The 12,894-nt window shown below is 38.9% G+C and overlaps 1 protein-coding gene across 2 annotated transcripts in view; it reads left to right on the top strand.

The window, feature by feature from the left end:
- Nucleotides 1–12,177, top strand: part of MATCAP2 (microtubule associated tyrosine carboxypeptidase 2) — a 74,848-nt gene extending 62,671 nt beyond the window's left edge. For both annotated transcript variants that reach the window (XM_049641700.1, XM_049641701.1), the window contains 2 exons: nucleotides 8,142–8,239; nucleotides 11,246–12,177. In XM_049641700.1, the coding sequence (XP_049497657.1) occupies nucleotides 8,142–8,239; nucleotides 11,246–11,407 (260 nt within the window). In that variant the 3' untranslated portion in view covers nucleotides 11,408–12,177. The remainder of the gene's footprint in view (nucleotides 1–8,141; nucleotides 8,240–11,245) is intronic.
- The last annotated feature ends 717 nt before the right edge of the window (nucleotides 12,178–12,894 follow it).

Here is a 12,894-nt window from a genome sequence, read left to right as displayed (position 1 = left end):
TAGTGGTCAGGAACTCTTTTAGTTTTTGCCTGGAAAACTCTTTACCTCTCCTTCTATTTTGAGTGACAGTCTTGCTGGATAAAGAATTCTTGGCTGCATATTTTTCCAATTCAGCACGTTGAATATATCCTGCCATTCCTTTCTGGCCTGCCAAGTTTCTGTGGATAGGTCTGCAGCAAACCTAATCTATCTTCCCTTATAGGTTAAGGACTTTTTTCTTCCTTGCTCTTTCAGAATTCTTTCCTTGTCTGTGTATTTTGTGAATTTGACTATGATATGCCTTGGTGATGGTCAGTTTTTGTTGAATCTAATGGGAGTTCTCTGTGCTTCTTAGATTTTGATGTCTGTGTCCTTCCCCAGATAAGTTTTCAGCTATAATTTGCTCACATAACCCTTCTGCGTCTCTTTCTCTCTGTTCTCTTCTGGGACTTGTATGATTCAGTTGTTATTCCTCTATAATAAGTCACTGAGTTTTCTAAGTCTTGTATTGTGCTCTTTTGCCTTTGTTTCCGTCTTTTTTTCTGCTTCATTCTCCATAATTTTTTCTATATCACTGATTTTGCTGCTCTGCTTCATCTGTCCTTGCCATCATGGCATCCATTCGAGATTACACCTCGGTTATAGCATTTTTAATTTGTCCTGACTAGATTTTACATCTTTTATTTCCACAGAAAGGGATTCTGTGCTTTTTTCAACATATTCTTATTATCATGGTTCTAAATTCTAGTTCATCCTGCTTATATCTGTGTTGTTTAAGCCCCTGGCTGTCATTTCTTCCTGTTCTTTCTTTTGGGATGAATTCCTTCATTTTTCATTTTGGAGGAAGAAAAAAATTAATAAAATAAAAAATTTAAATTAAAAAATTTTTAAAAATTAAAAAAAATAAATGAAGCTAGATCCTAGGTGTGTTTTGGTCTGCTTGTTGAAAGAAGCTTTATGGAATAGAGAAAAAAGGGGAAGAAAAGGGGGAAAAGAAAAATGTTTTAAAAATTGACATAACAAAATCGAATAGAATAAAAAAATCTAAAAAATTAAAAATAAATTTTTCTGTATCCATGGAAAAGAAAGGAAACAAAATTTAAACAGATAAATGAACCAGCAAACAGAATGAAACCCAATTGAAGTTACATCCAGTTTCCCATAGAACTCAAACTGTGAAGCGCTCTATAGTTGGTACACTAAGCAGGTGGGGTGACTTGTGCTGGTCGTCTAGGGGATGTGTTTAGAAGGCACTGTTGGGCAGGGCTTGATGTAACGGCTCTGTTCTCCACTAGGTGGCACTGCTTAGCTTACTGGGGTGGATCAGTGTGGTGTGCATGCACATGTGCAGGAGAGATGGAAATGGCTTCATCCAGCTTCATTCCAACTCTTCAGGGGAGAGTCTCACTGAGCAATGGCGAACGGCCAGCTTGCCCCAGAAAATGTTCATGCCATCACGCAGCAGCAGAGGTTCAGAGATTGTGGCAAATCACAACAAACAGCGAGCACCAGGTTTCACCACACTCCAGTGTCTTTGTCCCAATACCAGCAAACATGGCTGCTCTCCAGGGTCCGCTGGGACCTTTCCCTGTGGAGAGGCTTTATGACCTCTACAAAATGCACTCTAAGCAGGGGAAGCACTTCTCCCCGTGTGGCACATGGACCCCTGGACCACTCTGCCTGCTCCTGGGGATTCACCCTACTTCCTCACCAGAGTGCCACCAGGCACTGAGCTCTGGAATATCAAACTGTGCTCCACTGTTTATAGAATGCCGGTAGTATTGAGACTCCTCCTTTATTCCTGTCAGTGGTTTTGGGAAACAGATTTCTTGTTCAGTCCCCTGCAAGTGTTTTCACTCTTTCTCTCCAGGGAAATGTTTTCCCTGCACTCTCCCAATGACTGCACTCTTCTCCTTTGTCTCTGCCAAAACAGCTCCCTACCTGCTGTGGCTTTTCACTCCCCCAGTTCTCCTCTCCACACTGTGTACCTGCCAGTTTCTGGGCTCAAGTTATGCAAATTCTCTCTGCTCAGTCCTAGGTGTGCAAAATGGTTTGGTGCTGATCTAGCTGCATTTCAGGGACAAGAGAAGCTGAGGGAGGGTCTCCATGCTGCTCTGCCATCCTTTGGTTCTTATTTTTCCATATCCTTACCAACACTTACTGTTTTCACTTTTAAAATTATTATTATAATCATCCTAGTGGGTATCTCATTGTGGTTTTTTGTTCTGTTTTTTAAATGTTTTATTTTTTAAAATTCCAGTGTCATTAGTATAGTGTTATATTAGTTTCAGGTTTACAATATTGTGATTCAGCAATTCTGTATTTATTCAGTGCTTATCACGATAAATGTACTCTTAATTCCTTTCACCTGTTTCACTCATCTCCCACCCACCTCCCCTCTGGTAACCGTGAGTTTATTCTCTATATTTAAGAGTGGTTCTTTTGGTTTCTTTTTTTCTTTGTTTTGTGCTCCCTTGCCTCAGGAGACAGATCTAGACAAACATTGCCAGTGTCCAGTTATTCCCTGTGCTCTTTTCTAGGATTTTTAGTTTCGGGTCTCACATTTAGGTTCCTTAAATCATTTTCAGTTTATTTTTGTGTATGGTGTAAGAAGGTGGTCCAATTTTCCCAACACCATTTGTTGAAGAAAGTTTTCCCCATTGAATATTTTTGCCTCCTTTGCTGAAGATTAATTGACCATATAATCATTGGTTTATTTCTGTGTTCTCTATTCTTTTCCATTGACGTATGTATCTATTTTTGCATCAGTACCATACCGCTTTGATTACCAGAGCTTGGTAATGTATCTGGAAATCAGGATTGTGATAACCTCCCATATTGTTCTTTTTTCCCAGATTACTTTGGCTATTTATGGTCTTTTGTGGTTACATACAAATTTTAGGGTTAATTGCTCTAGTTCTTTGAAAAATGCTATTGGTGTTTTAATAGGGATTGCATTAAATTTGGAAATTGCTACGTAGTATGGTCATTTTAGCAATATTGTACAAATCTATCAGCATGGAGTATCTTTCCATTTGTGTCACCTTCAGTTTCTTTCATCAGTGTTTTATAGTTTTCAGAGTACAGGTCTTTCATCTCCATGGTTAAGTTTACTCCTAGGTATTTTATTTTTGGTGCAATTGTAAATGGGATTGTTTTCTTAATTTCTCTATATGCTCAATATCAGTGTATAGAAATGCAGTGGATTTCAGTATAATGATTTTGTATTGTGCAACCTTACTGAATTCATTTATCAGTTCTAGGAATTTTTGCTGGAGTCTCTTCATTAAGTTCTTCATTAGTAAACCATACTAAAAGCGTTAAATCTGTACTCCTCTCCCCACCACGTTTTAGGTATATGGTGTCATAATTTACTTCCTTTTGTGAATCCCTTGACTGATTTTTATACATGTGCTCTATTTTATTACTTTTGTGGTTCCTACTTTCCTTATTCCTGCTTATGGTCTTTCCTTTCCACTCAGTGAAACGCCTTTAGCATTTCTTGTAAGGCTGGTTTAGTGGTGATGAATTCCTTTAACTTGTGTTTGGGAAATTCTCTCTCTCCTTCTGTTCTGAATGATGTTTTCTTTCAGCATTTCAAATATATCATGCCACTTCCTTCTGGCCTGCAAAGTTTCTGCTGAACAGCTAATAGTCTTAATTGGGTTTCTCTTGTGTGTAACTGTTTTCTTTTCCCTTGCTGCTTTTTTAAAAAAAAAATTTAATGTCTGTTTATGTTTTGGAGAAAGAGTGCAAGTGGGGCAGAGACAGAGAGGGAGGGAGACACAGAATCTGAAGCACGCTCCAGGCTCTGAGCTGTCAGCACAGAGCCTGACATGGGGTTCAAACTCAGAAACCACAAGATCATGACCTGAGCTGAAGTTGGACGCTCAACCAACTGAGCTATCCAGGCACCCCCTTTCCCTTGCTGCTTTAAAATTCTCTCTTAATCTCTGCTTCTTGCCATTTTAATTACTATATATTTTAACAAAACAAAAAAATCACATAAAGGAAGCTAGATCCTAGGTGTGTTCCAGTCTATTTGCTCAGAGACGCTTGATAGAAAAGAGAAAAAAACATTTAAAATTTAAAAAAATTAATTGAATAAAAAATTTGTTTAAATTTAAAATTTTGCTCTTTATCCAAGAAAGAGAAAGAAAAGAAAAACAACATAAACAAAAACAGAAGCAAAGAAAACAACCAAACCAACAAACAGCTTGAGACCCAAATGAAGTTACATCCAGTTTCCCCTAGAATTGAAACTGCAGCATACTAAGCAGTTGGAAGGGATTTGTGCTGGTCTTCTGGGGGATGTGCTTGGAGGGCACAGGTAGGCAGGGTGTGGTGTAACAGCTCTGTTCTCCACTTGGTGGCTCCACTTAGCTCAGTGGGGTCGGTCTCTATATGTACGCACCCTGCTAGAGGTGAAAATAGCTTCACCCAGCTCTCTAATCTCTGGCATGGAATTTTGTGCTCTCACAAACATGATCAAACACCCCTCCTTTTTCTTAGCCTTCCATCCACTCCCCACCTTTACCTTCTGTTCAAGCTGTCTACCAGGTGGCGCCTCCCTCCAGAGTTTTATCTCATATGGGGCTGTGTTTCAAAACCCCACCCTTCAGAGACCCCTGCGGTTTAGACCTGCACTGATTCTCTGGGGGAAGATCTTGCTGAACAATGGCTGGGTGCTGGCTTGTCCCAGAAAATGTCTGCCTGCTCCCATAGCAGCAGAGGCTCAGAGTTTATGGTAAATCACAACACAGCTGGCACCAGGTTTTCCTGCACTCTAGTGTCTTTGGTCCAATTTCAGTAAAAGTGGCAGCTCTCTGAGGTCTGGTGGGACTTTTGCCCACTGGGAGACCTCTACCAAATGGATTCCTAGCAGGGGAATCTTTTCTCCCTGTATGGCACACGGGGACCTTTCAGAGTACTGCTCCTGGGGATTTGTCCCACTTCCTCACCAGAGCACTGACAGGTGCACTGAAACTTCAGACCGCACTCCACAGTTTATAGAATCCTGGTGATATTGGAACCCTCTCCTTTCACTCTGTAATAGTTTTGGGGAACAGATTTCTTGCCCAGTTCCCTGTGAGTGTTTTCACTCTTTTTCTTTCTCTAGTTGCTTTTGGGGGGAGTGCTTTTCTTACATGATCCCGATCTGCTGCATACTCCCCCCCACCCCCCGCTCCTGTCCTCTCTCTGCAAAAATGGTTCCCTGTCCTCCATGGCTCCGTGACTTTTCTGTCCCCCAATTCACCTTTCCACACCATGTACCTGCCAAGTTCTCTGGCTCAAATTATGCAGATTGTTGCGTTAATCCTCAGATCAGTTCCCTTGGTATTCAAAAATAGTTTGATGCTGATCTAGCTGTGTTTCAGGGAGGTGACAAGCTCAGGGTCTCCATACTACTCCACCATCTTAACTCCATCCCAATTGCTATATATCTTGGTGCGGATCTCCTTGAGTCGATTTTTTCGGGAGCCATTTGTGCCTCCTGATCTGGATTTCTTTTACCTTCCCCAGATTAGGGAAGTTTTTAGCTATTATTTTTTCAGATAAATTTTCTTCCCTCTTTTTTCTCTCTCTCCTCCTTCTGAGGTCCTTAGAATGTTATTATGCATGATGGTGTTGCTGAGTTTCCTTAATTTATTTTCATTTTTTATTGTTTTTCTCTTTCCTGTTCAGCTTCTTGATTTCCATTACTCTGTCCTCCAGGTTGCTGATCCATTCTTCTGCTTCCTCTACTCTACTATCTATTCCTACTAGTGTATTTTTAATATCAGTTATTGAGTTCTTGATCTGGGATTGGTTCTTTATGTTTTCCGTCTTTTTGTTGAGGGTCTTAACTGAAATCTTCCACTCTTTTCTCAAGCCCATGAGGCCATTACTTTAAATTCTCTGTCAGGCATATTGCATAAACCGTTTCATTTAGCTCTTTTGCAGGGACATTGTCCTATTCTTTCATTTGGGAGATATTCCTCTGTCTCCTCATTTTTTCTAACTCTCCTGGATGTGTTTCTTTGTGTTAGTAAAGTCAGCTACCTTTCCTGCTCTTGAGAGTAGTGGCCTTATGAAGAAGAGGTTTTGTAGTGCTGTGTGGTTGGGGTGGGGTGCCTGCAAGATCCACAGTGGTCTGCTGTTGGAGGGGACCTGCAGCCATCTGGGAAAACTCCTGTGGAGGCCAGGATGGAGGGGTGGATCTGCAGGAGAATACAGCTTTGCAAGCTGGGCGAGGGTCTGCTCTCTGAGGGGACCTGTAGCTGTTTTGGAGAACTGCTGAGGATGGGCTGGAGGGGGCAGGGTGCACTGTTAGCAAGCCAGGTGGAGAGTGTTTGTTCTGGTTCCTGCATGTGTCCATGTATCTAGGTTGTGGTTGGGAGAGGGATGGCACCCATCAGCTCTTTTGTTCTTGGAGAAGTCTTCTAAAGATTCTTGTCCCTCCAGCACACATGCTGAGATTAGTAAATAAGTCTCCTTCCCATACACCCGAGTGCTGCTTCTATGCTGCACCTCAGTGGGGTTGTTTGGTATGCTTTCTCTTTAAGGTTAGGGACTCAGTTTCCTATTGCTCTCCAGGTCTCCCATGCCAGAGCTTTGTGATTTTTAAAGTTCCAGGTATTAAGCCCCACTGACTGTAAGAACCCATGAAGTTAAGCCCCTCTGGCTTTCAAAGCCAAATGTTAAGGGATTTGTCTTTGTAGTGCAGGTCCCCTAGGTGTAGGGTGCCAGGTGTGAGATCTGCTCCTCTCCCTTCAGTATGTTTTACATTGATCCTCTCTCCTTCCTGCATGCTTATGGTGTTCCTCTCTCCTGAAGACAATCTCCTATCTCTGCCCTTTCTACCCTCTTCAGTGTGGCCTCTCCTCTACATTTAGCTGTGGAGAGTGTGTTCTTCCAGTCTTCAGGTTGTTTTTTTGAGTTATTTACACTAATGTGGGTGTCAATAACTATCTTCATCTTGGGACAAGGTGAGCTTAGGATCCTCCTACTCTGCCATCTTCCTTGGAAGTCCTACCACACTGGGGTTTTGATTTGCATTTCCCTGATGATTAATGATGTTGAGCATCTTTTCATGGTCCTTTGCATATTTCCTGTGGATAATTGTCTATTTAGACCCTTAGTCCATTTTTTTATTGGGTTACTTTTATTATTGAGTTGTAAGAGTTCTTTGTATGTTCTAATTACAAATCTCTTGTCAGATATAGGATTTACAAATATTTTCTCCCATACTGTGGAGGAAAAATAGCTATAAGGAAAGTGTTCCTTATAGCCATTTTTAAAAATCTAGATCCAGTCAGGGCTCTTGCATTATGTATCTCTAATAAGAGTTTTGTTCCTACTGAAAAGTAGGACCAGCTTATGAGATAGGAGCCTAGTTTACAAAGTGTCCCACTTTTTGTCCATAATTCCTATGCTTTTAGCATACCTAAAAAAAGTAATACTTTCTTAATGTAGGACTTAATGGAGGATAGAATTTTAGTCCATTTAATAGAGCAAAATTTTAGAAAATTTACATAAGTTATGTCACGGGAGAAAAATTTTCTTTGTGAGTGGAACACTCTTAACTAGTCTCCGTTCCCGTGGGCTGTTCCCACTTTCCATGTCTTCATATTTTATTCTGCTTTTAAGTGTCCATGTTAAAATCCAGTTCTAATTCTTATTTTCATATGGAGGAATAGTATCAACATTACCTATAACTTTTTAATGGTGTAAGGAGTAGCATTTTTAAAAACCAGGGGTTTCTGAGATCCCATGTCTCCACATTGCCTTTGAGATTCACTGCTTTGTAGCCATCCTTCCCCTTGCCTCAAGTGCCTCTGTGTACATGGGAGTTAGGGTTATGACCAAATAGTGGGAGTGTGGGTGACATATTTATGAGTCCTGTATTTTTAACTACCTGTGTTTCTTTATAACTGGAAAAAATGCTGCTTTAATTATGGGAGAGGGGATCTGGAGAGAAAAAATTCTTAAAGGGAAGCTGCCACTCGGCACATTATCCTGGTGCTTCCCAAGACCCTCTATTTTATGTTATGAAGACAGTTAATTTGCCGTGTATATTTTCACTCAGGGCTGATTCCTACAGTAAAGGGAATGGGTTAGTATCTGATTACTTAGTAATTTTACTAAACGTCAGAAAATAAATGCTATTGTGGTTCCTCCAGGGTGCTTCAGTAAAGACCAGGTCTACTTGGATGGCATCCTGCAGATCCTCCGGTACAGAGAGACCATTGACTTTCATCTACTGACTGCCCTGGGGAAGGTGAGTGAAACCAATGGCAAAACCATTGGTTGGTGTGAAACCAACACCCGGGGTCATTATTTCCTTCAGCTCAATTTGATGATTCAATAAGATTCAGGTTCAAATTGTTTTTATACTTTGTGTTGGAGTAAGTTTCCTTCTTGTGATAACTGGAGGGAAGAAGTATGGTTGTTACAAAACCAAGTTTCAGAATTTCTTCGTGGACAATAAGAGGTAAATGAAGGGAAAAATAAATTTGGCAATGTATCTTTAATGTACATCTTCTAAAGCATTTTAAAGTGAGCTGCAAATATAACACTTTCCCCTTTATCTCCCAAATATTGTGACACGACCATGTGATTTTTTTTTTTAAGAAATGTATCACTGATTCAATACAATATCTAAAACACAGTCTACTTAATATCTCTCAGATTATCCCAAAAATGTCCTTTGGATCCTGGCTCACAAAAAAAGAGCTACAATCAGGATTGGATCCTGCATTTGTTTATAATATTTAGTCTCTTAATCTGTAACAGTTCCTCTTGTGCTGCCCTCTACCAAGTGTTTTTGTTTTTCCTGACATTTTTGAGAGTCCAGGACCATTTTCTTGGGAGTTCCTACAATCTGGATTAATGAATTGTTTTCTTATGGTTAGATTCAGGCTAAACGTTTTTTACCAAGAATACACTACATGCGTGACTTGTATAGTTTATAGTGCATCATGCTAGAAAGCACACATGTGATTTTGTTCCATTATCAGTGATACTTCGTTTGATCACTGGGTAAATTACAATGGAAAGATCTGGAAAGATCAGAAAATAAAGGTATCTTTTTTGTATTAAATAAGTAATCTGTGGGGTAATACCTGTGAATGTAGTGTTCCTTAAATCTTTCAAGGAATGGTTTTAATATCCATTGTTCTTTGCCCAATCAGTTAATTACACTAGTGGTAGCAAAATAGAGATATTTTGATTCTTTTGCATTTCATTCTTTTTTGTAGTATTGTTATGGACTTACTCTTAAAAAAAAAAAAAACAAAAAAACTTTGAGAGAGCATGAGTGAGGGAAGGGCAGAAGAGAGGAAGACACAGAATCGCAAACTGGCTCTGCACTGTCAGTGCAGATCCCAAGGTGGGGCTCAATCTTGCAAACTGAGAAATCATGACCTGAGCCAAAATCAAAAGAGTGAGACACTTAACCAACTGAGCCACCCAGGAACCCCAGACTTACTCTTTTATTCAGCCCTTCCACTGGCTACTCCTTTGTTTTTAAAAACATGTCATCATGTTTGCTGGCTAAGTAAAATGCTCTGGGCTCATTTTAGACTTTTTCTACCCAAATCTCAGCTGAGATATTTTTCTTTTTCTTTTTCTTTTTTTTTTTTAAATTAACGTTTATTTATTTTTGAGACAGGGAGAGACAGAGCATGAACAGGGGAGGGTCAGAGAGAGGGAGACACAGAATCCGAAACAGGCTCCAGGCTCTGAGCTGTCAGCACAGAGCTTGATGCGGGGCTAGAACTCACGGACCGCGAGATCATGACCTGAGCCGAAGTCGGCCCCTTAACCGACTGAGCCACCCAGGTGCCCCTATTTTTCTAAGGATACAAATTTAATACACAGGAATCTGTTGCATTTCTACATATTAATAACAAAGCAGAAAGAGGAATTTAGTCCCATTTACAATCGTACCAAAAGGATAAAATATCTAGAAATGAAGATGCCACAAACAAGTAGAAGGATATACTGTGCCCTTGGATCAGAACAATTAATACTGTTAAAATTTCCCTAATAGCCAAAGCAATCTACAGATTCAGCACAATCCCTATCAAAATACCAGTAGCATTTTTCACAGAACTAGAATAATCCTAAAATTTGTACAGAACCACAAACAACCTCGAATAGCAAAGCCATCTGAATAAAGAACCACACTGAATGTGTAAGAATCCGAGATTTCAAGGAACACTACAAAGCTGTAGTGATCAAAACAGTATGGCGTTAATACAAAAACAGATACGTAAATTAATGGAACAGGATAGCCCAGAAATAAACTCATGCCTTTATCAATTAATCTATGATAGAGGCAAGAATATACAGTGGAGAAAAGACAACTTCCCTCAGTAAATGGTGCTGAGAAAACTGGACTGCTTTCTTACACCATAGACAAAAATAAACTCAAAGTGGATTAAACACCAAAAACTAAAAGCAAACAGACACAGTAATTCTTTGGACATTGACTTTAGCAACATATTTATGGCTGTGTCTCCTCAGTCAAGAAAGGAAAAATAAATTACTAAACCACACCAATATCAACAACAAACCCATTTTCATTACACTTAGTGGTATAAATACTCAAATAATTTCAATAACTTAAATTTTAAAATGTAATAAAATACAATATGAACATGATTTCTTTATAATCTTTCCACTGAATCAGGAAGAGTGTTGATCAGAAGACAGTAGTTTTTAAAGCCAGCCATGTTTTGGAATTTAAAGTTGTAATGACAGTTTCTAGAACTTAAGCCAATCTTTGGTATTTATGGGTGAAACGTTTTATGTAAGTAAGTGAATAACGTGAAATTTTATAAAATATTTGCTTACAAATATTCAAAATAAAAGTAAAATAATTCTACATAAAATACAATTTTATTTCTGAAATTAAATAGAAAATAGGAATTCAGTATATAATTGTGCTGATATTCCTAATTCCATAATATGGCATTTATATTCTAGCTATTTCCTGGGTTCTTTTATTTAAATTTAGGACATTTGTTTAGATTTAGAGTTTCTCATACACATGTATTACATTTAGTTGTATAATTTCTAGACAAACTGAGTATAAGTCCAAGATTGAGTGTTAAATCAGTACTAGTGATTTTTTAAAACACATTCTTATTTAATAAAGGAAGTCACTGATTTTTGTTATTTTGCAGGTATTAAAGTAATTTGAAAACCAGTCCATGTAAAGTTTCACTTAAGACTTAAGGAAGAAGTTACTTGCGTATGAAAACTATCTTCCTTTTTTCAGGTCTCTTATGAAGATGTGGATCGCTTAAAAGGATTGGCAGTTATTGAAAACATGAGGGTCCCTCATTTCCTGCAGGACCATGGCCGATACATGGAACATTTAGAGAAGATCATGGAAGTGAATGAATTGACTGACAGGGAACTGAAAGATCTTATATATTAATCAGCATTCTTGCAGACATAGTGAAGCTATACCTCTATATTACCAGTTAGGTGCAGTTAGCACCAGCATATTTATAAAAGATGAGTGTTTACATGAGTTTTCTGAAGAATGATCTGCAGTATTCAGCTGAATTTTTAAAAGGTTAAGTACAAACCTTACACTGTTTCCCTAACATGTTTCTATAGGCTGCAGGGGGAAGTTCCTCCTATTTTCATCTGGATCTCAACAGAGTCTGATGAAACTACTACTGGTGAGTGTTTTTGAAGAATCTTGGTCAAACTGAATAATAAGCATCTGCCTGAGCACCAAGACCAGCCCTGGCTAGAGACTGAATTCCAGTCTTGTTTTAACTACAAGATTATATTTTACTTGATAAATAATGGCAATTCTTTGAAAAATTAGTTTTGTTATGCTCCCAAAAGCTAGCTGCTTTTTTTTCTTTATTTTACACATTATTGTTTCACCTTATCAATTTATAGGAACTAAATTAGAGAATTACCTCATTTTGTCTAGTTATTCCCTAAACTTTATTTGCTGAAACAAACTTTATCCCTTCCAGATTTTAACGAAGTTTTAGGGTCTTTCCCTCCCCATTCCTGTATATAGATGGTAAGTACAAGTGGCTTGTCTACATAGACTAAAATAGCTAGGGAAGAGAGAGAAGCTACTCACCTTTTTGTTAAAAGGAGCGACCAGCAAGACACAAATACACTAATGTAGTTTCTGTAGGAGCTGGATGTTGACTAGGTAGCATCTACCGTCAACTTGACCATGCCCTGAAAAATGGAATTCCTGGACATTGCCATTTGGTAAACTGGTCTTGTGATATTGTCTGAGTATATTTTATTTCATCAAGCCAATAATGACAGTTTGACTTTGAAAAATGAGAGTTCTGTTTTGCTACATTTCCTCTGCTAAAAGCATATACCCCTAGCTTTGTATAATTTATTGATTTCCATACATACTTGGGTATATATACTTGGAATCAAATAGTTCTTCAAACAGCTTATTTTAATGATCAGGAAGAACACTGCTGTAAATACCCCATTCAAAATTGCTACTGTAATTTTTACCCAAAGCTATCTGAGAGTTTATCTTTACCTCATTTCAGGCTTAAATATGGTGCTAACACTGGTAGATGTATACTGCAAAGCCTGGTCCACATTCCTGCTAGGAAATTATTTTAGGAAATTTTATGCAGGCTAGGTTATGTGATTTTCTCATTCACGTATCTAGAAGGGCTTGCCTCCAAGAAGAATGTTGCAGCAGACAGGATGTATTCTAACTGGCATCTGGTGGTTCTCACAGAGCCACACATGTCACTTTTGGTAAGTAGCAGGCCAGGCCCTTTGGAGCATTAAACGTACCCACACAGTGCCATGATTGCTGGAGTGTGGCCTGCACATTTCTGTGCAGAGCTGGGGCATACACTGTGCCAACACTGACCAGATACTGGAAAACCACTCTTGACCCCTCGAGCATATTTC

The sequence above is a fragment of the Panthera uncia genome, chromosome A2 (assembly GCF_023721935.1).
Source record: "Panthera uncia isolate 11264 chromosome A2, Puncia_PCG_1.0, whole genome shotgun sequence".
Taxonomy (NCBI): domain Eukaryota; kingdom Metazoa; phylum Chordata; class Mammalia; order Carnivora; family Felidae; genus Panthera; species Panthera uncia.
Note: the sequence above shows the minus strand (reverse complement) of the source record. Positions and strands in the feature narration are given on the sequence as shown.